General features: G+C 38.3%; 1 protein-coding gene across 2 annotated transcripts in view; it reads left to right on the forward strand.

Moving 5' to 3' along the window:
- BTBD7 (BTB domain containing 7) overlaps positions 1–24,189 on the forward strand; it is an 88,903-nt gene that overhangs the window by 16,075 nt on the left and 48,639 nt on the right. For both annotated transcript variants that reach the window (XM_025918780.2, XM_086708944.1), the window contains exons 2-3: positions 14,190–14,377; positions 15,103–16,182. In XM_025918780.2, the coding sequence (XP_025774565.1) occupies positions 14,296–14,377; positions 15,103–16,182 (1,162 nt within the window). In that variant the 5' untranslated portion in view covers positions 14,190–14,295. The remainder of the gene's footprint in view (positions 1–14,189; positions 14,378–15,102; positions 16,183–24,189) is intronic.

A 24,189-nucleotide genomic window follows, 5' to 3' on the forward strand; every position in this document is an offset into this window, starting at 1 on the left:
TAGAAAGAAAGTAAGGGAAAACTTAAGATGGAAAAAACGTGAAGGAAATTTATTGGTATATTCTGTTAATGATTCTAGAAAATATCATACATCTATTCACTTGTGGAGTGGAAGATGCTGGCAAAATATTTCTGCTGACAAGACATTCCAATAATGATTACCACATGGAAGACATATCTTCTTCCTCTAAGGTATAATTTTCTTGGCACAGTGAACCCAGAGGGTATTATCTTCTGTTCAGAGAAGACATAAATGAGACAACTGATAAAGAGAATCTGTTTCAAGAAGCCTAAAAGTCTTAGTTAATAAAATGCTTTAATATCCAGCATATCTTACTGATAGTATATATGACAGTACTACAGATACTGTTAGAGCACATGGACTCAAACATGTTAAGGATTGGAGGAAAGCTTCAATATCACCTTTGTTTCACCGGGCACTATGCAGTAATGAAGTTATGCCAGAGATGGTTTTAGGCCTCAAAAAATGAACAGTGTCAGGGAGCTTGTCTGGCTCAGTCAGTAGAATATGTGACTCTTGATCTCGGGGTTATGGGTTCAAGCCCCACATGGGCATAGAGCTTACTTTAAAAAAAAAAAGAAAAGGAACATTGTCACTTCTTTTTTTTTTTTTTTAATTTTTTTTTCCAACGTTTATTTATTTTTGGGACAGAGAGAGACAGAGCATGAACGGGGGAGGGGCAGAGAGAGAGGGAGACACAGAATCGGAAACAGGCTCCAGGCTCTGAGCCATCAGCCCAGAGCCCGACGCGGGGCTCGAACTCACGGACCGTGAGATCTTGACCTGGCTGAAGTCGGACGCTTAACCGACTGCGCCACCCAGGCGCCCCACATTGTCACTTCTTAAACTCGCTATCTTTTGCAAACATTGATAGGACACTTAGAAATCATTTTCTCAAAAGTAAATGATCATATTGAAAGAATGCTGTATTGTAATAAATATCTGAGGGTTCCCTCTAGAATCGAAAGCTAGGAATATCTTGCTTTTAGACTTCTTCCTTTATGTATGGTGTTTGTATTATTTCTTCCTTAGTATGTCTCTTTGTGTCACAGACTGTGAGTCTGGAATTCTCTTTTGTCCAGCAAGAGAGCAGATGCAGAATTGAATACGAGAGAGGCTAATGTTCTAGAGGAGACAAGAGCCCCAAACCGGAGTTTCATCTCCATATTTATTGAGCACTCAACATCTTACACACATGGTGAATGTGAAGAAAACAATCAGATAGTAATCATTAACTTCTGTGAGTAAGAAGCAAAGGGTCAGCGAGTGAGTGGTATTTGTGATCAACGTACATTGGTACCAATGGAAAGTAATTTCCTGCAGGTGATATAACAAGTTTCTCATTATCCCATTACAATATCTCACTAATCTTGGGCACTTTCACCCCATGATGGTGGCTTTCCACCCTAAGCTTTTTTTTTCTAAACCATTTATGTAAGTATAAGGAATTCTTGAACCTGTTTCCCCACATTTTTGGAATGTGTAGCCGCATCGGTCCTTTATCCATCTCTTTCTGGGAATTGGCCTCAGCTTTAAATGTCTAAACCCATTTTCCTTGTTACTCCTAGTTTACCGACATATTGTATGCCCTCTGTTTCTTCTAGGTTCATAGCATTGCTGACCAACCAGTCATGCAAGGTAGAGACATCATCATTATTCCCTTCTGCCTTTCATCATCCCCTCACTGATTTGAGATGTTCTGTGGTAAGGACTTCATAGGGATTATCTCAATTTTTTATTACTAGATATCCTAAACAAATGCAAAATAGTGTTTTAAGATGCAGACTTACATTGCATAAACAGGGCCTAGAATATCTGTTTCAGTCTTATATATCTGGACTGTAATATCCTCTTCCTGTGTTTCTTCTGCAGCAAGTGGGTAGCACAGGATGAGCAGTGGAGTCAAGGGAGGGGAGAGGAAAAAAATTTACCATAGTTCCAAGAAAGGCCTCAAATAATCATTATGAGGGTAAGAGTTTTGTCTGATTTTCTACTTCTTATTTTACCGAAGAGTCCTTGTTGGGCCTCTGCTAGAGGTCTTTCTTTTCTAGCTGACGTTTCTCAAAACTTGTTCATCATCAAACCAGTTTACTAGCACCTCTGTATACAAAATTCTTTCTTTCTAACTACAGACTTCAGAAGAAAATTAGGAGGAACACTCTTCATTTGATATGTCAACAAAAATTCTACAAGTTTCAGAATGAGTGGCCCTTATTAAGGCTAATGCCCCATTATAGGTAGCTTGCCATCCCTTTTCACTGAAAATTTAAAGTAATGGGGTTTTCTCCCGTATCTATTTGGACTCTTCTAGTCTGATGGATGTGAGGAAAAATAAAATTTTAGTACAGAATTCTTTCTAACTTCTAAATTGTTATTATTTTCCCATTTATAACAACTTAAATAATTCATGGAACCATTCACATGACTATTCCCTTGATGTTCCAGTAGTTTGGAATTTGATGTCCTTAAGAAGACTGCCTTGGATGAGGATACCTTTGAGTGTTTGTACTCATGTTTCTGTTTTGTTCTGTTTTCTGCTCTTCTCCATGTGCATCCATTGTCTCAGGCTTACTGTCAGGCTCACCCAGCATGTTTATTGTTGTTGTTGTTGTTGTTTTTTATCTCTCCATCTCTACCACTAGAGTCCACAGAAACTCATCAACAAGAAATATGTCCTTGTATTTTTTTTAACATTTTCATAAGTTGTTTTTGAAAATGTGAGGGTTTTTTATAGCTTTGAATGGAGTTTATGAGAAATTCCATGTTTTTTCTTTTAAATTCAGTTGCTTCGAGTATATTGTCTGGTTTCAGCTCTCTTTCTCTCTGTAAATCATTTATAAACTCAAATCTAGACTGAGATTTCTTATTGCCTTCTCTGAATCATTCAGAGCTGCTTTTTTATATACCACTAAGCCAACAGTAAAAACAGTTGTCCCTGATTAGAACAGCAATTTTATTTATTCACTCAAATATTGTGCGCTTGGCTCAAAACTCGTCTTCCTATCATGAACACAAAAGCACTAAATGACACCATTATCTTATAAGACAGTTGATTGGGCAGTTCTATAATCTGTCTTGGAGGGCCTCATAATCATTTCCACCCTTGGCTTACAGGCTCTTTTTCCTAGCTATTGGAGAACATTTTCCCCATTCCTGAAGAGCTACCTCAGCTTGGGGGATATAGCTGCTAGAAGACAGCAAAGACTTGGGGGTCGGGGATGGCTGGGCCAAGCAGCTCCTGCTCTGGTTGCTGTTCATGTCACTGTTCTGGCCCCTGCAGCCTCACCAGATCTGTTACCACTGCCCGAGGCCCAGGCAAGGGGGATAGATAAGAGCCCCCAGGAGCTGAGAGTCGGACTTCCAAACCTTTTCAACCCTGTATTCCCATTTTCCACCAGTTACTTTGGGAGTATCTTATTCTGAGGTTCTAGGTCTGCGTGAAACATTTTGAATGTGAGCTCTGAGATAAAGGTTGCAGAGTAGGGGGCTTATTCACATCTTCACTGTGTAGCCGCATCGGTCCTTTATCCACCTCTTTCTGGGAATTGGCCTCAGCTTTAAATGTCTAGAAACCAACGGACAGCTATTTCGGAATACCTCAACATCTCTAAGATATCTCTCATTCAGGCCAGGTCAGACCTGGCACAAGACCAGGCCCCTTATGAAAACCCTTATCGTGGGCTGTTTCTGCTTTTCACAGTCAGTCCATATTACTTTACTTTTAACATTGTGAAGTAGGCGATAGTGTCCTCATTTGGGGGATTAGGAAAGCCAGGTCCTTATTAACGGTTTCTTGGAGTATAGCAAGAACCCTCCAATAAGTCTTCTTGCATCGAGTATCTTCTGCATTCAGACCATCTAGTGGTCTTTTAAAACAAATGTAAGGGTGCTTCCCTCGCACTGTTCTGTGCTTTGTATCAGTGGTTCCCCTGTTGTGTTCTGAGTAAAGGCTCAACACTTTAGTGTGGGATTTGAGGCTTTTTGACCCAGCCCCTGCCCATACACTTAAACACAGGTACTCCTTAGGCCCTAGGCACGTTATTTATCAATGTTGATAGATAATCGCTAACATTTATTCACTCGAATGTTGTGTCTACTTTCTGTTCTGGGGTAGTCGGTAACAAAGTTGAGCTCAGTGCATACCCTTAGGAAGTGTACAGTTTGGTAGAAATACAATCACGCTGCGGTGTTAGTGGATAATAGAGGTACAGGGTTGTGAGAACTGGGACAGGGACGCTGACTGGAACTGGACTTTTTCCCATCTATTCCTCTTGTTTCTTCTAACGTGAATGACCTTTCCTTTTTTGCTTGATGCACTCCTATTAATTCTTGAAGGTCTGGCTCTAAACTACGAAGGTCTGGCTTCTAAACTACGAAGCCAGAAGCCAAAAGTAGCCTTTTTTTAAATTTAATGAGAAATCCTGTTCAGGGTATAATCACCCCTGTATTCCTAGGGCCTGTCAGAATACCTTGCACATGGCACGTGCTCAGAGTTGGGTGGGTGGGTGGGTGTATATGGATGGATGGATGGATGATCAGACATAAACAAGTGTCATCCTGCCATCAAGGAGCACATATTGATTTTTGAGAGAGAGGGAGAGAATACAAGCGGGGTAGGGGCAGAGAGAGAGGGAGAGACACAGAATCTGAAGCGGGTTCCAGGCTCTGAGCAGAGCCAGACATGGGGCTCAAACTCACAAGCTGTGAGATCATGACCTGAGCTGAAGTTGGCCACTTAACCAACTGAGCCACACAGGTGCTGCCAGAAAGGTGCTTTTGCTTTGATTTCATAAGCTACCCTTCCAGTTAAGTCATTTTTTGCTTTATATGAGAGAGCCTTTTAAGCACCAGAAGTAACACTGTCAGGTGTGTGCTTACTTCCCACTTCTGGAATGGAACTATGTTTGTCTGCTCTGGAAACTTTGCCTTCAAACATTTTGGGGAAAAAACTACAAAGATAATATTGTCCATAGATAACAAGAGCCTTAAGGCCAAGCCTGGTTCTGCAACTTACCAGCTCTGTGACGTTGGGTAAGTAACTAAACCTTCCATGCCTCATTTTCCTAACCTCCCTGTCTTTTTCTTGTGCAAAGTGGGGATAGCAGTAGACCTGATTAAAAAAAATTAAAGGAATTAATTCATGTTCAATGATTAAGAATGGCTGGCTCATGGCTATTGATCAGTATTATAATTATAATATGCATATATTTCTTCAGGGTTTTTTTTTTTAATGTAAGAAGCTAATAACAAACATTTCAATTCTAGCCGTAAGCTTTATACATCAAATTTAAACATTTAAATATAAGCCAAAACTGGGGCGCCTGGGTGGCGCAGTCGGTTAAGCGTCCGACTTCAGCCAGGTCATGATCTCGCGGTCCGGGAGTTCGAGCCCCGCGTCAGGCTCTGGGCTGATGGCTCAGAGCCTGGAGCCTGTTTCCGATTCTGTGTCTCCCTCTTTCTCTGCCCCTACCCCGTTCATGCTCTGTCTCTCTCTGTCCCAAAAATAAATAAACGTTGAAAAAAAAATTAAAAAAAATAAATAAATATAAGCCAAAACAATTTTGACAGTTCTGAGATCTGGATGATACCGGCTTGAAGGCTCAGTATACTACCTTTTGTGTATTTTTGAAATTTTTCATTATACAATTTAAAATGAGAAATGTATAAATATAAAAGTTTGCAAATAACTTTTTTCTAAATATAAAAATTAAAGTGTACTACATTATTTCTGGCAAATATTATAATTTTATGAAATACTCTTTATTTAATTGACATTGAAATCTTTGTATATATTTTATTAATGGTTGATACAATGAGACTTTCCTGAAATGGAAAGATTTTGCCCGTCTAGATTTTTTTCAGATGAAGTCTCTGATGCTTAAAGAGAAATCCAATAATAACTATTTTACTTTACCTGGAAAAGAAATTTCCTTAGATAAGTCAATTTTGAACCTTAGCCATAAAGCTTCAAAAATGTATGTTTCTTGATGACAATAGTTTTTTGATAGCAATGTTTATAATTCTTTTTTTTTAATTGTGGTGCAATATATATAACACACAATTTACCATCTTGACCATTTTTAACTGTACAGTTTAGTGGTATTACGTGTATTCATATTCTTGTATAACTGTCACCACCATCTGTCTCCAGAACTCTTTCATCTTCCTCAAGTGAAACTCTATACCCATTAAACAATAACTCCTCATACTCTCCCTTTTCCCCGCTCCTGACAACTACCATTCTACTTAGATCTCTACAATTTTGACGATTCTGTGTGCCTCATATAAAGGGAATCATACAATACTTGTCTATTTGTAACTGGCTTATTTCACTTAGCATAATGTCTTCAAGATTCCCATGTGCTGTAGTGTGTATCAGAATCTTTGTCCTTTTTAATTTAAGGCTGAATAATATTCCATTGTATATACATACCACTCATGCTTATTCATCCATTCGTTGATAGATACTTGGGTTGCTTCTGCATTTTAGCTACTGGGAATAGTGCTGCTATGAACATGGGAGCACATGTCTTAAAACCCTGCTGTCGGGGCACCTGGGTGGCGCAGTCGGTTAAGCATCCGACTTCAGCCAGGTCACGATCTCGCGGTCCGTGAGTTCGAGCCCCGCGTCGGGCTCTGGGCTGATGGCTCAGAGCCTGGAGCCTGTTTCACATTCTGTGTCTCCCTCTCTCTCTGCCCCTCACCCGTTCATGCTCTGTCTCTCTCTGTCCCAAAAATAAATAAATGTTGAAAAAAAAAATAAAAAAAATAAAAAAATAAAAAAACAAACCCTGCTGTCAGTTCTTTTGGGTGTATAGCCAGAAGTGAAATTGCTGTATCACATGGTGAATCTGATTTTAATTTTTTGAGGAACCTCCATGCTATTTCTCACAGTAGCCATTTCCACAACATACCATTTTATGTTCCCACCAACAGTAACAGAAGTTTCAATTTCTCCATCCTTGCCAACACTTATTTTCTGTTTTATTGATAATAGCAATCCTAATAGGAGTGAAGTGGTATCTCATTGTGGTTTTGATTTGCATTTCCCTATTGATTAGTGATGGTGTTTTTCATGTGCCTAATTAGGTATCCATATACCTTCTTTGGAGAAATGTGTTTAAGACCTTTTCCCATTTTTTAATCAATTTGTTTGTTTGTTTGTTTGTTTGTTTTGGTTGTTGAGTTATAGGAGTTCTCTATGTATTTTGGATATTAATCCCTTATCAGATATATGATAGGCAAATATTTTCTCCCATTCCATGAGGTTATAATTGACTTCAAAAACAAGGTTGACCAAAAGATAATTGAAGGCCCTTTCCAGCTCCATCACTGTGGCTTCCCTGCCTTAATAAATGTTTAATGGAACAGAATTTTGTCTTTCTTTAATAAGCTGCTACTATCATAAACGCTGTTATGTGTCATTGGAATGAGTGGGGTTTGCGGTGCTGGGTGGAGGTCCTCTGCCTCTGTATTAGATGGCCCCAGAGGAGACATATGAGCCTAGTTTGTGGCTTTCTGAACTCCCTTCCAATCTGGTCTCACGTTTTGAAGAGATCTTCTAACAGCAAGGGTCTACTGCTGACTCTTGCTTCTGACTTAACTGTTCACAGCCTCTCTTTGTTTTGTTGCTTTTAGAATGTATCCAAGGATAGAATTGAAGGTTACAAAGTAATCCTGGCTTTTTCACTTAGTATCTCTGAAATCTTAGGCAAGTTGCTAACCTCTCAGCCTCATCAGTAGAAGTTACTGGGAAAATCAAGTGGGTTAATTCATGTGAAGTTCTAAGAACAGAGTCTGGCATTTTGTAAAACCTCAATAAATGTGAGTTGTTATGTTAAAACATGCTTGGGGAATGAGATGGATGTAGGAAGTCTTATTCCTCTAACTTGGGTTTCAGGAAGATTTTTCTTTTCTTTTTCTTTTTTAAGTTTATTTTTTTTTTTGAGAGAGAGCACGTGTGCACAAGTGAGGGGCAGAGAGAGAGGGAGACCAAGAATCCTAAGCAGGCTCCAAGCTGTCAGCACAGCCCAATGCAGGGCTCAAACCCACAGACTGTGAGATCATGACCTGAGCTGAAACCAAGAGTTGGATGCTTAACCAACTGGAGCCACCCAGGCACCCCAGCAGGGGTTTTTTGGTTTTTTGTTTGTTTGTTTGTTTAAACTTTGTCTTATTTCTAGCTCTGGAAGTGTGAGATTTAGCTGTAGGGGGTTGGCCTTCTTCCCACTTGGCCCCATTAGACCTGGGCTGTACATATTCTGGCATCTCGTCTGGTTTGTACCCCTTTTCACTCTCAAGTATACTGGTGTGATGGTACATTATATGGTTACCTTAAATTTGACAGGAGTGTGGGATTATCATAGTTTAGCATTTCTCTTTTATTAATTGCTTTTCATGAATATTCACAGGTGCCCCACATTCCTATCCTTCTATATCCTTCTATAGTTCTATAACTATAGCTAATAATCAGAGTAAGGAGAAAACATGTGTTTAAAAAACTTTTTTTTAATGTTTCTTTGTTTTTGAGAGAAAGAGAGAGCACGAGCAGGGGAAGAGCAGAGAGAGGGAGACACGGAATCTAAAGCAGGCTCCGGGCCCGGGGCTCAAACCCATGAACTGTGAGATCATAACCTGAGCCAAAGTTGGATACTTAACCGACTGATCCACCCAGACGACCCAAGAAAACATGTTTTTATTTATTTATTTATTTATTTTAAATTTTTTTAACGTTTATTTATTTTTGAGACGGAGAGAGACAGAGCATGAATGGGGGAGGGTCAGAGAGAGGGAGACACAGAATCTGAAACAGGCTCCAGGCTCTGAGCGGTCAGCACAGAGCCCGACGCGGGGCTCGAACTCATGGATCGTGAGATCATGACCTGAGCTAAAGTCAGCCGCTTAACCGACTGAGCCATCCAGGCGCCCCAAGAAAACATGTTTTTAAAACCCAAAATCCACTTGCCTTTTTCCCCCCTTCATACACTAACATTTAGTATAAAAATAACCCCCTGCTCCATCCTCATTTTTCAAGCCAATGATTGGATTTTGGGAACCGTGTATCAGCTTTTTTATTTTACAGATGCTGAGACTCATACATCTCCGTTTCAGTTTATAAAAATTGAGATTCATAGAAGTTAAACATGGTTTATCCCATGTAAGTGGTAAGTTAGTGACGACAGCACTCTATCCCAGGTAACTTGATGCCCATTGTTCCCTCTACTGTGTAAAGCAGTAAAAAGTGTTTTTATGGCAAAGGTCAAGGTTTTCTGAAGTGTATCATCCAAGTGCATTATGCTCTATGGGGGCAAAGGCTCCTTTGGATCGTGCGGAATATCTCTTCTTGGAGGGTCACAGTGCACCTTCGCACTTTAAAAATGCTGAATCCTGGGGCGCCTGGGTGGCGCAGTCGGTTAAGCGTCCGACTTCAGCCAGGTCACGATCTCGCGGTCCGTGAGTTCGAGCCCCGCGTCGGGCTCTGGGCTGATGGCTCAGAGCCTGGAGCCTGTTTCCGATTCTGTGTCTCCCTCTCTCTCTGCCCCTCCCCCGTTCATGCTTTGTCTCTCTCTGTTCCAAAAATAAATAAAAAACGTTGAAAAATAAAAATGCTGAATCCTGAGAAACTTAACAGAAACCCATGGGGGAGGGGAAGGAAAAAGAAAGAGGTTAGAGTGGGAGAGAGCTAAAGCATATAAGAGACTCTTAAAAACTGAGAACAAACTGAGGGTTGATGGGGGGGGAGGGAGGGGAAGGTGGGTGATGGGTATTGAAGAGGGCATCTTTTGGGATGAGCACTGGGTGTTGTATGGAAACCAATTTGACAATAAATCTCATAAATAAAATAAATAAATAAATAAGCTGGAGATTTCTGAAGTAAAGTAATCTATCAGTTTTGTTTAGTCCTGTATTTTCCAAGCTTTGGAAAAACTCGTTGGAAATGCTGGTCTAGGTTTTTTTGGAAGGCAGAGAGGTTGATTTTTTTTCCTGAAAATATTCTCCCAAGATTAATTCTGTTGCCCTCAGTATCATTTTTCCCCTCAGTTGGGTCAGCTACAATCCCTGAAGCTTGTTGTAAGCCAGTTTGATTTTGATTGAGATTGGTCATATTGACTGTTAACAGAGGGAGCTCTCCCAGAATGGTGATTCTAGAAAAAGGATTTATCAGCTTTCTAGGGCCATTTGCATCCTGTGGGCCTCTCCCAGTCCCATAAGCCTTCTCTTTTGCTTTCCTTTCCTTTCCTGCTGTATCATTCAAACGTTGGATTTCATCCTATTTTATGTAGGAGACAGACGAAGCTTGCCTAGAGTGAAAATAACCCTGGAGAGATTAAACTGTGACTTATTCTCATTCCCAGCATCTAAAGACAGTGGATTAGATTAAGAACTAAATAACATACTACCCTGTTCCATATGGCATAGGCTTTTGGTTACTTACTTACTAAATAAATAAATAGATAAAAAATAAACAAAATTGTTCTCTGAGAATTTTGAGAAATATGGCTTTAGTACTATAATTGCACAGTCAGGGTTACCCCCAGGATTTGGAATTGGGGACACAAGATAGACTTAAGGTTTATATCTGATCCAGAAAAATCTCTCCCACTAAATCTTTCCAAGACCCTATGTTTATTTTAGTATTAGAGCTCCAGTAGGAAGTATGAATGTTGCCCCAAATCAGTTCATCTTGAAGGAGATCCCTATTGACTAGGAACTACGAGGAAGAAAGATTCTGTCCCTAAGTCCCAACGAGACTTTTATTTCAAGTCACCTCTCCAGGGTTAGACCCCAGCTGTCCCTGGGGTGCTAATTACAGTGGCAATTGGCCAAGCATCCTTATCTCAGCTTGTGACTTCCCTAGTGCTTGCTGGGTGGTCTTATGTCTCCAGTGGGGTGGATGATGTCTTGCAACCTTTGGACGGTTGCTCTAGAATATCTAATTACACTCATTGTAAAATTAACCTTTAAAAAAAAAGGAAAAAGAAAAAAGACATTTTTGACATGGTTTAAATTTCAGACAGGCCAATGCAAGAGTATTTTGTGTCCCCACAAACCTTACAGAATTCTCATTGGAAATAATTCTCCTGTGTGTATTTGCACACTTTGTTACCGTGTGACAAAATGAGAGTAGGAACTGTCCACTACTATGGACACGCTGATTTTTCTTCATCTAGAAGCATGGTGCCATTCTTCCTTGTTTTGTTTCAGCAGCATACTTTGTGCCATGTTTGCAAGTTTGCTCTGTAGTCATTAAAAATGAAAAACCAGGGGCTCCTGGATGGCTCAGTTGATTTCAGCTCAGGTCATGATTTCACGGTTCATGAGGTAGAGCCCCACATTGGGCTTGGAACCTGCTTCGGATCCTCTGTCTCCCTCTCTCTGCCCCTACCCTACTTGTGCACATGCGCTCACTATCACTCTCTCTCTCAAAAATAAATAAATGTTAAAAAAAAATTTCTTAAGCAGACAAAAAAAAAAAACAAAAACAAACGAAGCAATATGTAACTTCAAGAATGGGTGAAGAAGGAAGTGAGAAGAGACCTACTGGAGTAGGGACACTTTACCAGCACTTTTTACCATCTGTTACTTCCACATTCAAAGCTTATCTTTTTGGTAAAGCTCTCTCGTTTTGCTAAGGCCTTTATTTTGCATAATGTTTTTATTCTAGATTTTTTTTTAAGATTTTATTTTGGGGGTGCCAGGGTGCCTCTGTCAGTTGAGCATCCAGCTTAGGTCATGATTCCAGGGTTATGGGATCAAGCCTGTGTTAGTCTCCATGCTGAGCGTGGAGCCTGCTTGGGATTCTGTCTCTCCCTCTCGCGCGCTCTCTCTCTCTCTCTCTCTCTCAAGACAAAACAAAACAAAACAAAGATTTTATCTTTAAGTAATCACTACACCTAATGTGGGGCTTGAGCTCAACCCCGAGGTCAAGAGCCACAGGCTCTTTCTGTTGAACCAGCCAAGTGACCCTGGATTTTTCTTAATATATTATTTCAAATTTGAGAAAGAATTCTCTGTGCTATTTTTGTGGGTTTTTAAAAATATTTATCTTGAGAGAGGGTGGGGGGGGAGCGGGAGAGAGAAAAGAAAAGAGAATCCCAAGCAGGCTCCACACTGTCATTGCAGAGCCCCATGCAGGGCTGGATCTCACCAACAGTGAGATCATGACCAGAGACGAAATCAGGAGTCTGATGCTTAAAGGCCTGAGCCACCCAGGCACCCCTATTTTTGTGTTTTAACTAGAAATCTTCAGTGAGAAAAGGACTTAGCCTGTAAATGAGGACACAAACTTGGCTTCTAGGACCCTAATTTCTTTTAATGAATTGCTAAAAGTACCTAATAGAAACTTGAAGCTTTTGAGGAGCTCAATTTGAAAACTAAGATTTATTAGACTTAACTGTTTCTGAAGTTTAAACTAAAATTAACACAGGCAGATTTAATTTCTGTTTTATAAGAATTGACAACATTTAATGTCAACTGTACTTCAATGATAAAAAAAATTTTTAATTGACAGTGTTAAAAATTACCTAAAACAGCCCCTTCTATAACATTGCTAATAATTAAGAATAGAAAACCGTGAATTTAACTTACACTAAGCATCAGACTTTAAGAAAACAGACTTTGCTGGAAGAAATAGTTTTCTGTACCATTTAGTGTTTACAAAATAGTGTGTGAAACTCTGGATTCTTTGCTAGGTAGTTCTTCTTACAGAATGCACTGTCACGTCTCTGGCTACCCATAGCATCTGACTTCAGTAGCATGCACCAGAGTAAAAAGTCTAACATACTGTGTTTTCCTTGGTAGATAGGTGAATTTCAAATAGTAATTTGCTTGTGTGACTGTATGATTTGATTGAAGTTACTGCCACTTTGCATAATATCTACTTTGTAGAAGGATTCCCAGTCTTGAACACTATAGGTAGATCATTCTATGCTTAAATTCTCATATATACACATGTATATATATACACATAAATATATACATACATATACATATATATATAGTGGGAAAAGATTGAAGGAAGCACAGATGTTAACAGTGATTTTCTTAACCTTGTTTTCCTAAGGTTATGCTGTGTCAGTAGCAGAGATGAAAATAAATTCTAGGAATCTTGACAAAGTTCTTTTTCTAGCAGGTTTTTTGTGATTTTCATGTGTGTATTTAACTGTATTTGTTAAAACTTCATCCTTCATTATGAGGCTAGATTAACTATTTCCTGGTTGGCTTCCTAATAATTCCAATAATAGGTGTTAAATTGTGTGTTCTCTTAAACCATTATCCCTTTCAGTCAGATAAATTTAATATATCCAGATGCTATACAGATATAGTATTCCTATTAACCCTATTCTCTAATATTAGAGCTTTATATCTTAGTGCATATATCTTCTGCTGGCAGCTCTGAGAGTTAAGCTTCCATAGTATGGAATTTACTCTGTAATTGTTAAAATTACCTCTTACTGGTACCGCCTCAGTTAAGTCATCATATCAGGTAATAGCAAGCAATGTATTTAAGTTTATTTATTTATTTTGAGAGAGAGCGTGCACGGGAGAGAGGCAGAAAGAGAAAAAGAGAGATTCCCAAGCAGGCTCTGCCTTGTCAGCACAGACCCTGATGTGAGGCTCGATCCCACAAACCGTGCATAAGATCATGACTTAAGCCAAAATCAAGAGTCGGATGCTTAACCGACTAAGCCACTTAGCCGCCCCCAAAGTAGTATTTTTATTTCAGGGCTTCACAAGGAGGATCAACTTCTGGTATCAACCTCTTCAATGTTTATAAATTGCTTAAAATGTTAGATTATAATAACTGGTGGTTGCCTCTAAAGAGTAAAAAAAAATAAATAATTTTTTTCAATTTTTTAGTCTCTACTTTTCCCTATGATTTGAAATACTCTTTCCATAATTATATATTTAAATTAGTCTGATTTGTTACTTTTCATTGCCTTAAAAAGTACATAATTGGTACATTTTATGGCTCAAAATTGCAGCTAACACTGATTCATAATTCAAGTTTAACTATTTGTTTACATTTTCTGAAATTTTTACATGTGAATTTGACAGCATGTCATTTGCAAATAAAAGCAGTTTTCAGGAGCTTGCTTTTTTTTTAAACTGTGCAATTTGAGATACATTTGAAAAAATGAATAAAATTATTTTTGTTTCATATAAAGAAATGGATGAAAAGAGGCTGCTGGATCCAGGGTTGAAAGTTCGTAAAGGCCTCTGGGATTACACTCTGAAGAACCAGCAGATGGAATGCCTGAGTGACTGAAGAAAATGGGTGCTAATGCATCTAACTATCCTCATTCATGTTCCCCGAGGGTAGGGGGAAATCCTCAAGCCCAACAGACTTTTATAGGTAATGGTTTCAGTTTTTCTGATTTCATTTTCTTTTGTGAATATAAATAGAATTGTGTCTTCATTGGTCTTTTTGGATGAAAAGAGAATTGAATTGTGAAGAAGTTATTATAGATAATGATTCTGTAGCATCCAGATTTTTCCCCCAACAAATGTGAATCTGGCTTGTATGATTTTTATCCTAACCAAGCTGCTGTAGCACCATTGATCTTTTCTTTGGTGTCTTAACCATAATTGCCATCTGCCCCCAGAAAGCTAGCAATCTCCACTGTTGTGAAAATAATGAAATACATGCTTCTTGTGTCCTGGTCCATTTATTTTCCCCAGTGCAAAGCAGCCTTGGTGTAGTTAAGGAAAAAAAAAAAAAAAAAGACATTTCACAATTATATGTAAGTAGTATTCTGAATTTACAAATCCAGTTAACTCTCATTTCCTAAAATTCCATCATTAAAATCTATGATATTTGGGTTTTGATAGCCAGAGAACCAAAAGCATGTTTTCAAGTAAAGAATAATCTGCTCTGTTAGTCTCTGTTCCTTATTTAATATGAAAATGAATGATTTGATCTTTTAAATTTCTTTATAGAAACAAAAGTCAACTTCATTTGAATGGTTCAGGAATGTCTTCTCTAAAAATTTCTAGCGTGAAATATGTGTTAAAATGAATATTGAAAATGAACGTTAAGAACAAAGAAATACATTTTCATTTGTTTGATTTCCTTTTTAGGAACATCATCCTATTCTCAGCAAGGCTATGGTTGTGAATCGAAATTATATAGCCTTGACCATGGCCATGAGAAACCACAAGACAAAAAAAAGAGAACCTCTGGCCTTGCCACCCTCAAAAAGAAGTTTATTAAGCGTCGAAAATCTAATAGGTCTGCCGATCATGCCAAGCAGATGCGAGAACTCCTCTCTGGGTGGGATGTTAGAGATGTTAATGCTTTAGTGGAGGAATATGAGGGAACTTCAGCCTTAAAGGAGCTTTCTCTACAAGCCAGTTTGGCTAGACCAGAAGCTCGGACATTACAGAAAGATATGGCCGATCTTTATGAGTACAAGTATTGTACTGATGTAGACTTAATATTTCAAGAAACTTGTTTTCCTGTTCATCGTGCCATTTTGGCAGCAAGGTGTCCATTTTTTAAAACGCTGCTTTCTTCTTCACCAGAGTATGGGGCAGAGATCATTATGGACATCAGTACGGCTGGTATAGATATGCCCATGTTTTCTGCTTTGCTACACTACCTTTATACAGGAGAGTTTGGAATGGAGGACTCAAGGTTTCAAAATGTTGATATTCTCGTCCAGCTTAGTGAAGAATTTGGAACACCAAATTCCCTTGATGTAGATATGCGTGGACTTTTTGATTACATGTGTTATTATGATGTCGTCCTTAGTTTTTCTTCAGACTCTGAACTGGTTGAAGCTTTTGGTGGAAATCAGAGCTGTTTAGATGAAGAGCTCAAAGCTCACAAGGCTATTATTTCAGCACGGTCCCCATTTTTTCGGAATTTATTACAAAGGAGGATACGGACTGGTGAAGAAATCACAGACCGAACTTTGAGGACTCCCACAAGAATTATATTAGACGAGTCCATTATACCCAAAAAGTATGCGAAAGTTATATTACACTGTATGTATACTGATGTGGTGGACCTCTCCGGTTTGCACTGTAGCCCCTCTGTGGGGAGTCTCAGTGAAGTTCAGGCTCTCGTCGCAGGGAAGCCAAACATGACCAGGGCAGAAGAAGCCATGGAACTTTACCACATAGCACTGTTCTTGGAATTTAACATGCTTGCACAAGGTAAGAAATTCTAATTTTTAATTTTGATTTCTAGAATTAACATATTTGTCTTCCACATTGAAAACACAGCCAGTATGTTCTATGATTTCACTGTTTGGGATATGAGGGGGTCAGTTTTTTCAAATATAGTTATGAAATTTGAGAAAGAATCGAAGGTTAGTATTAATGTGGCTGTTCATTTAGTGTTAAAACCAAGCATTCAAAACTAGTGACTAAGAGCAATAGATGAGACGTGAGGCTCTTTTTCCCTAATGTAAGACAATAGGTGTGGGAACGTATAATAACCACCTGCACTCCATCCACACCCAAGCTTTGAACTAGCCTCGTTTCCCAGATTTCATGGTTATTCTTGATCTAGGACTTCTTGGGTAACTTAGATTCTCATATTTATACTCAGTAAGTTATTGATGCCTAAATGTTTAGAAGAATGAATATTTATTCCAAAAATGAAGATACTCACATTTGGATACAATGTGTTTGAATCAAAGAATTAGGCAAGGTTGTTTTTTTTTTTAATTTTTAAATATTCTGTATCTTCTTTTCAAGCTCAACTTGTACATCAAGCAACAGCCTACAGTGTGTAAGGTCAGTGCTAGACTCCTGTGCCTTCTTCATTTAATTTAAACCTTTTAGGTTAGGATGGCACATTTTTTTGTTATAGGCAAACGAATACATGAAACTAACATTAAAGAATTATAGATCCATCGGTAAACATTAGAATCTTAAAATTTCAGAGCTAGAAATCAGCCTTCCACACACAGCAAAGAGAATTTGCTGTCTTGAAAAGATGCATTCTTTGCTTTCTGTGACCATATATTAAAACAAGTTATATGACATGAAATTACTTGAGAAATTCAGCTAATGAGTATTTGCTAAAAGAACATTAGAAGTTACCAATTAGACGAAAATATTAATGGCTGGGGTAAAACACAGGAATTTAATGAAATAAGGAATAATGAAAGCTATGCACATTTTTCTAACTTGAAAATAAAATGTGTGTTGTGTGGCTCAATCAACAAATTAATGGGACTTAGAGAAATGAGATAAAAGCCTCAGTTAAACAACAGCAACAAATTAGTTAATACAATGAGAGGAATTATACAGAAGAAAGCATTGATAAACCTGAGTGAAAAAAGTTGAGATTTCTGCTACATAAAGAATCTTTTAAATTATCTTTTTAGCAATAGTACTAATTTAGTCTTATTACCACAATCAAAATCGTTAAAATATTTTGTTAATTTAAAATAATCATTAAGTTAATAATAGTAGGCTATTTTGATGTCAGGCTAGGAAAGTGTGTTCTCAAAAATAACCTAGCAGCTTGACCTACCACTATTTTATTCTGTAAAACCAAATTTGTCAGAAAATGCGTCTACAGAAAAATTTGAAGGTTGAAACATTATTCAAAAGATATAATAACCTTTATTTTCTCAAATTGGTTTTATTTTTTGACATGTTTAAATAATAAGAAACTGAAGTGTATTATATACGCTTTGCTGTTTTTAAAAAACAGGAAAGCTGGGCTCCTGGGTGGCTCAGTCCATTGAGCATCTGACTCTTGATTTCCACTCAGGTCATAATCTCATGGTTCATGAGATTGAGCCCCATGGCAGGTCAGCAAGGAGCCTGCTTGGGATTTTCTCTCTCCCTCTCTCTTTCTCTTTCTCTCTCTCTCCCCCCCGCGCCCCACCTCTGCCCCTACCCTGCTCACTGTCTCTCTCTCAAAATAAGTGCGCTTTAAAAATTTTTTTTGTAAATGGGAAAGCATCCCTTAATACAGGTTTTTTGGGGGGGGGGGGTAGTTAAGTTTTAAATGAAAAGTAAAATTATGAGCCAGCTCTTAGATCTTAGGTAGTACTTCATCTAAGGTTCTTTTATGTTAAGTGAGTTTAATTTTTTTTTAATCATTTAGCTAGAAATTGTATTTTTTAGTACACTTAAAGATACAAAACAACACTCCTTGTGCATGTCTTGGTTACTGTAAAAAAAAAAAAATATATATATATATATATGTATATATTCCCTTAAACCTGGGTGTCAGGTTTCCTGTTTCCTTTTGTTATGCATAATACAGAGTTGAGGTTATTTGGTGTTTTGGTTTTTGCACTCCTTGTAGGCATTATTTTTCTCCCATGCCCATGGTATTCAACCAATCCTATTAGTGCTTATAACAGACTATACCTTTAACACAGTTTTTACCTCATTTTTGTGGGAAGGAGAATATTTGGTTGCTTGGAGAGGAATTTTATACCATGAAGTTTAAGAGCTCAAGCTCTGGGACCAAACTGGATTTGAATCCTTTGCTATCATGTTTTAACTTGCTTGACCTCAGGGCAAGTCACCTGTCTAAGCCCCTATTTTCTCATTTATAAAATCAGAATAGTAACGTGTAAAGTAGCATTATAAGGATTAAAAATATATAATATTAAGTGATTTGACTGGCACCTGATACATAGTTAGCATTCAGTAAATATTAGCTGCTAAATACTATTCATCAGAACATATTTCATTCATTACCATGTTCTTTTCTAAAGCTTTATGTTTAAAAATAATTTTATAATTATATTAAACCTAATACTAATACTTTATAGATTTTTATTAGGTTATTACTGATTATAAGTTTTTCTTATAACTTTATCACTGGTGAGATGGGACATGCCACTTATCAAACTATTGTAAATGTCTGGCTGTTTGTCATTTTACAATTGGTTTTTCTCAGCAGGAGTTCTACAAGCAGATTAAGCCTGTGATACTCTGAGGCATCTATGGTATCTAATGAATTAGCATCTCTCAGATGCATCCAGCATGATTATATGATAGTTATGTACCATTTTGGAGAAAATTAAGAAAATAGTCACCCAAATCATCATCTGTGATCTGTGATTAAGACGAGGGCTTAACTTCCAGTTAAAAAACACTGTGAGACTAGCCTGTTGGGCAACTTGAGGGTTGGAGTGTACTGTTCTCATCCTTGTGTCCCCTATGCCTGGGACATGGTGGGCCTTCAGTAAATGACTTTAAATTAATGACGGTTACTTTTTATTCCAAATTAGATTTAACTTCAAAAGTTAAAGCCCAGTTTTAAAAGGAAACAAATTCTGTCAGGGGAGGCTAGGACCTTGAGACTAAATATGTCCTTCAAGATGGAGAGGTGATTTAATGGTTTCAAGAGCATCATAAAAAGAGGCAGTATAGGCAGACAGCCAGAGTGGTGTGGATAAAAGAGTAGGTTCCTGGCCTATACTGAGAATGTGTTTTATTCAGACAAATAGGCAGTCACTATTAGGGAGGTGGATTAACAGGTAATGCGGCCTCAAATTGCTGGCCTGGCATTTTAGGATTAGATTTAATTTCACCTGATATCCTACGTAGCAGATTAAACATAACTTTATCTCTGTCTCCTCCAAAGCCCTAATAGTAAAGAAGTAAAACAAATATAAACCCTCAGGACAAAGATACCTGAGAGGAAAACAACAGAGGAAAAAGGATATTGAAATTTTTGGAAGCTGGAAAGCAGATCATGAGTGATTATTGGCTTACCAGAGAGGAGAGGTCTGTAACTCTAGATCCTATAGAGAAGTCTACTGAGGATAAGGGAGGCATTTCACAGGGGCTACTTAGTACTCTAGAAAGAAGGGATAAGCGTGTGGAACTAAAAAGAGGTTTGATTTTAAGTCTGAATACTGAATGGATGAACCCTTTCCCCCCACCATGGAATTCACCTTTATAGGTGGCGTGTGTCAGAAAGGAATGGGGTTTTGTTTTACTTCATAAAGTGAGCTGGTTTGCTGAGTATGCTGTATTAAATAATCCATATTCTCTTCTGATTTGTGCGATCTTTTATTAAGTTCCCACATAAATATGGGTCAGTGCTTTCCATTTTGTCTCCATAGCCCATTTGTCTGTTTTTGCATCAGTATCACTTGTGCCAGATGACAAATCCTAACCTGCCCTTCAGTTCTCTTCTCTATCCCCACCCCTCCCCCCCACCAAACACAACAAACCTGAGATTTATTTTTTGAAGAAATTGAACTAGAGAGATCTCAGATCTGGAAATAGCTATGAAAGGAAGGGTGGGGGTGTGGGGTAAAGCACAAAGTTGAAATCTGAATTTATGTAAAAGCCTACAAACTAAATGTCAAAATCACTCCTCTTCCCTGCTCTAGTCCAAGCCAGGCAGATAAAAGATTAAAAAAACTGGAGCTCTGGCACAAAAACAGACACTCAGATCAATGGAACAGAATAGAGAACCCAGAAATGGACCCACAAACGTATGGCCAACGAATCTTTGACAAAGCAGGAAAGAATATCCAATGGAATAAAGACAGTCTCTTCAGCAAGTGGTGCTGGGAAAACTGGACAGCGACATGCAGAAGAATGAACCTGGACCACTTTCTTACCCCATACACAAAAATAAACTCAAAGTGGATGAAAGACCTAAATGTAAGAAAGGAAGCCATCAAAATCCTTGAGGAGAAAGCAGGCAAAAACCTCTTTGATCTTGGCCACAGGAACTTCTTACTCAACACATCTCCGGAGGCAAGGGAAACAAAAGCAAAAATGAACTACTGGGACCTCATCAAAATAAAAAGCTTCTGCACAGCGAAGGAAACAATCAGAAAAACTAAAAGGCAACCGACAGAGTGGGAGAAGATATTTGCAAACGACATATCAGATAAAAGGTTAGTATCCAAAATCTATAAAGAACTTATCAAAAAACAAAGAGTCCAGTGAAGAAATGGGCAAAAGACATGAATAGACACTTCTCCAAGGAAGACATCCAGATGGCCAACTGACACATGAAAAAATGCTCAACATCACTCATCATCAGGGAAATAACAAATCAAAACCATACTGAGATACCACCTCACACCTGTCAGAATGGCTAAAATTAACAACTTTGGCAACAACAGATGTTGGTGAGGATGTGGAGAAAGAGGATCTCTTTTGCACTGCTGGTGGGAGTGCAAACTGGTGCAGCCACTCTGGAAAACAGTATGGAGGCTCCTCAAAAAATTGAAAAAAGAACTACCCTATGACCCAGCAATTACATTACCTAGGTATTTATCCAGGGGATACAGGTGTGCTGTTTCAAAGGGACACATGCACCCCAATGTTTATAGCAGTACTATCAACAATAGCCAAAGTATGGGAAGAACCCAAATGTCCATCGATGGATGAATGGATAAAGACGATGTGGTACACACACACACACAATGGAGTATTACTCAACAATCAAAAAGAATGAAATCTTGCCATTTGCAACTACGTGGATGGAACTGGAGGGTATTATGCTAAGTGAAATTAGAGAAAGACAAAAATCATATGAGAACTTTAAGAGACAAAACAGATGAACATAAAGGAAGGCAAGCAAAAATAATATAAAAACAGGGAGGGGGACAAAAACAAAAGAGGCTCTTAAGTATGGAGAACAAACAGGGTTACTGGAAGGGTTGTGGGAGGGGGAATGGGCTAAATGGGTAAGGGGTATTAAGGAATCTACTGAAATCATCGTTGCACTATATGCTAACTAACTTGGATGTAAATTTAAAAAACAAAAATTAAAAAATAAAAATAAAAAAATAAAAACAAAAACCACAAAAATAAAAAAACAAACCTTGGAGCTCTAGAAATAGTGAACAGCCCAAGAGCATATAGACTGGTGTGGGGACTGATGCGGGGAGTGCCATGATGAAGTTATGCTCAAGAATTACATGGTAAAAAACCAGTTTGCCTTCCAATTCTGCAAAGAAGAATAAGCAAGCCTGCTTTTGCAACAGAGTTTCCACACAGCTCTGTAGTGCTTCATTCTTAAATATGAAAACCCATTAAAGTTGAGGAAAACTTCCAAATTGACACACAGATAAGAACGAAGTATTAGAAGAAACCGTTGAAGAAAGCAGAAGAAAACTTCAACAGAAGCAAAATGCCCTTATATAGGGGTCCCTGGGTGGCTCAGTCAGTTAAGCGTCCAACTTTTGATCTCAGCTAGGTCTTAATCTCAGGATCAGGAGTTCAAGCCCTGTGTTGGGCTCTGTGCTGGGCGTGAAGCCTATTTTAAAAAAAAGGAAAAAAAGCCCTTTTATAAAAGCGTTCTGTTGAATAAATGAGACATAAATAGGATTCTGTAAGAGTAAAGACAGGAGCTGTTGGAAATAAGGTAGCAGAAATGAAAAACACATAAAAAGATTGAAAGGTAAAATTGAAGAAATCTAGAAAGTAGAACAACAAAGATGGACAAATAGAACTATAGTATTGGTCCAGGTGTAACAATTTAACAAGCAGTGATTTTAGAAACATATGAGAGAAAATGGAAGAGAAGCCAGTAATATAAGTAATATAAGTATAAGTAATATAAGTAAGTAATATAAGAAGTACTGCTAAAGCTAAAGGAAATTCTGTATTAAAAAGTTTTATCCCTTTCTCTAGGGAACTCTAGAGAAAAAGAGAAGATTCTACAGTGTTGCAGAGAGAGAAAAATTAGGTTCCATACAAAGAAATAGGACTCTGAATACTGTTGAACTTTTCAATAGCAGCAGCTGAATGCTGCAATCCAGTGGCATAGTGCCTTTAAAAAGCTGATGGAAAATTATTTTCTACACAAAATTCTATATTTAGCCAAACTGTCAATCAAGTGAAAGGCTAGATGAAGGCATTTTTTTCAGTCTTGCTTCAGAAAATTTTTCTCCCCTGCAACCCTACTGAGGGAAGTTACTAAGGATGCATTCCACTAAATCATGAAGTGAACCAAGAACAAGTGTGGGACCCAGAAAATGGGGTCAAACACAGGAAATAAGAAAGGGAAATCCTAAGTACTAGCTATATAGTAAGTCTAGTGGGCATCAAGTCTAGACTGGACTAGGAGGGTGAAAGTCTCCAGGAACATTAAATGACAAGTGGCATTAAAAGATTTCATGGGGGCAGGAGGGATTCCTGGGTGGCTGTCAGTTAAGCATCCGACTCCTGATTTCAGGTCAGGTCATGATCTCGTGGTTTGTGTGATCGAGCCCCACATCAGGCTCTGAGCTGACAGCACAGAGCCTGCTTGGGATTCTCTCCTTCCCTCTCTGCCCCTCCTCAACTCATGCATGAGGGTGTTCTCTCTCTCTCTCTCTCTCTCTCTCTCAAAATAAATCTTAAAAAGTTTTCACGGACCTTTTGGTGCTTTTATGAAGAATTAACAATAGGTTTATAGAAAATGAAGCAAGTGGGAAAAGTAGAAAATAATACCTCCAAGAAAAATTTAAAATTGCATATGGAAGAAAATATAATTCTAGTTGCACAGCTTGGCTCAGCAGTAAGCAGTATTTAAATAGTCCTAATATGAACACTGAATATTGATTTAATAAAAATTATAACATAGAGGTAAATATCAGAAGAAACAACTTAAGAATTGACAGTAGTTAGTTGCCTCTGAGGAGCAGGACTGGGAGTGGAAAAGAGATAGGGCAGGGGGGTTTGTTTTTAGAGGAAGCTTTTTATTACCACTAGCTACAAGACTTTTTAAATTATGAGCATATGCTGCTTTGATTGCAAAATTAATTTTTTTATGATATGACATCAGTGCTCAAAAGAACCAGAGAGACCTAGATAGGATAGGCCATAATCCTAAGGAACTGGGGGATTTGTCATACAAATCAGTAATGTTAACTAAAAAGATCGTGCTTATCATTTTAGGTTACAAAGGGTTTTTACTTTCTCTCATTTGGTTGTCCTGACAACCTGTCAGTATGGTGGGGCTCAGAGTTGAATAACTAGCCTTTTCTCCAGGTTGTCAGTGATAAGGTTGTGACTCATACCAGCTCTTCTGACCCTAAGCCCAGAAACCAGTTTCCAGGGATGAAAGTGGGAGGCCACTGTAGGCCTGTTTGTAGGAATGAAATAGCAGACTAGTGATTGAAGCATCAACTCAGAGGAGTCTCAGCCATGAACCTGATTTGTGCTGAACCTCTTGGGTAAATGAGGGAAATGTGGGCCCAGCTAGGAGGTTTAAAAACTGAGCAGGGA

This window comes from Puma concolor, chromosome B3 (assembly GCF_028749965.1).
Source record: "Puma concolor isolate L17-30 chromosome B3, mPumCon1.1.hap2, whole genome shotgun sequence".
Taxonomy (NCBI): domain Eukaryota; kingdom Metazoa; phylum Chordata; class Mammalia; order Carnivora; family Felidae; genus Puma; species Puma concolor.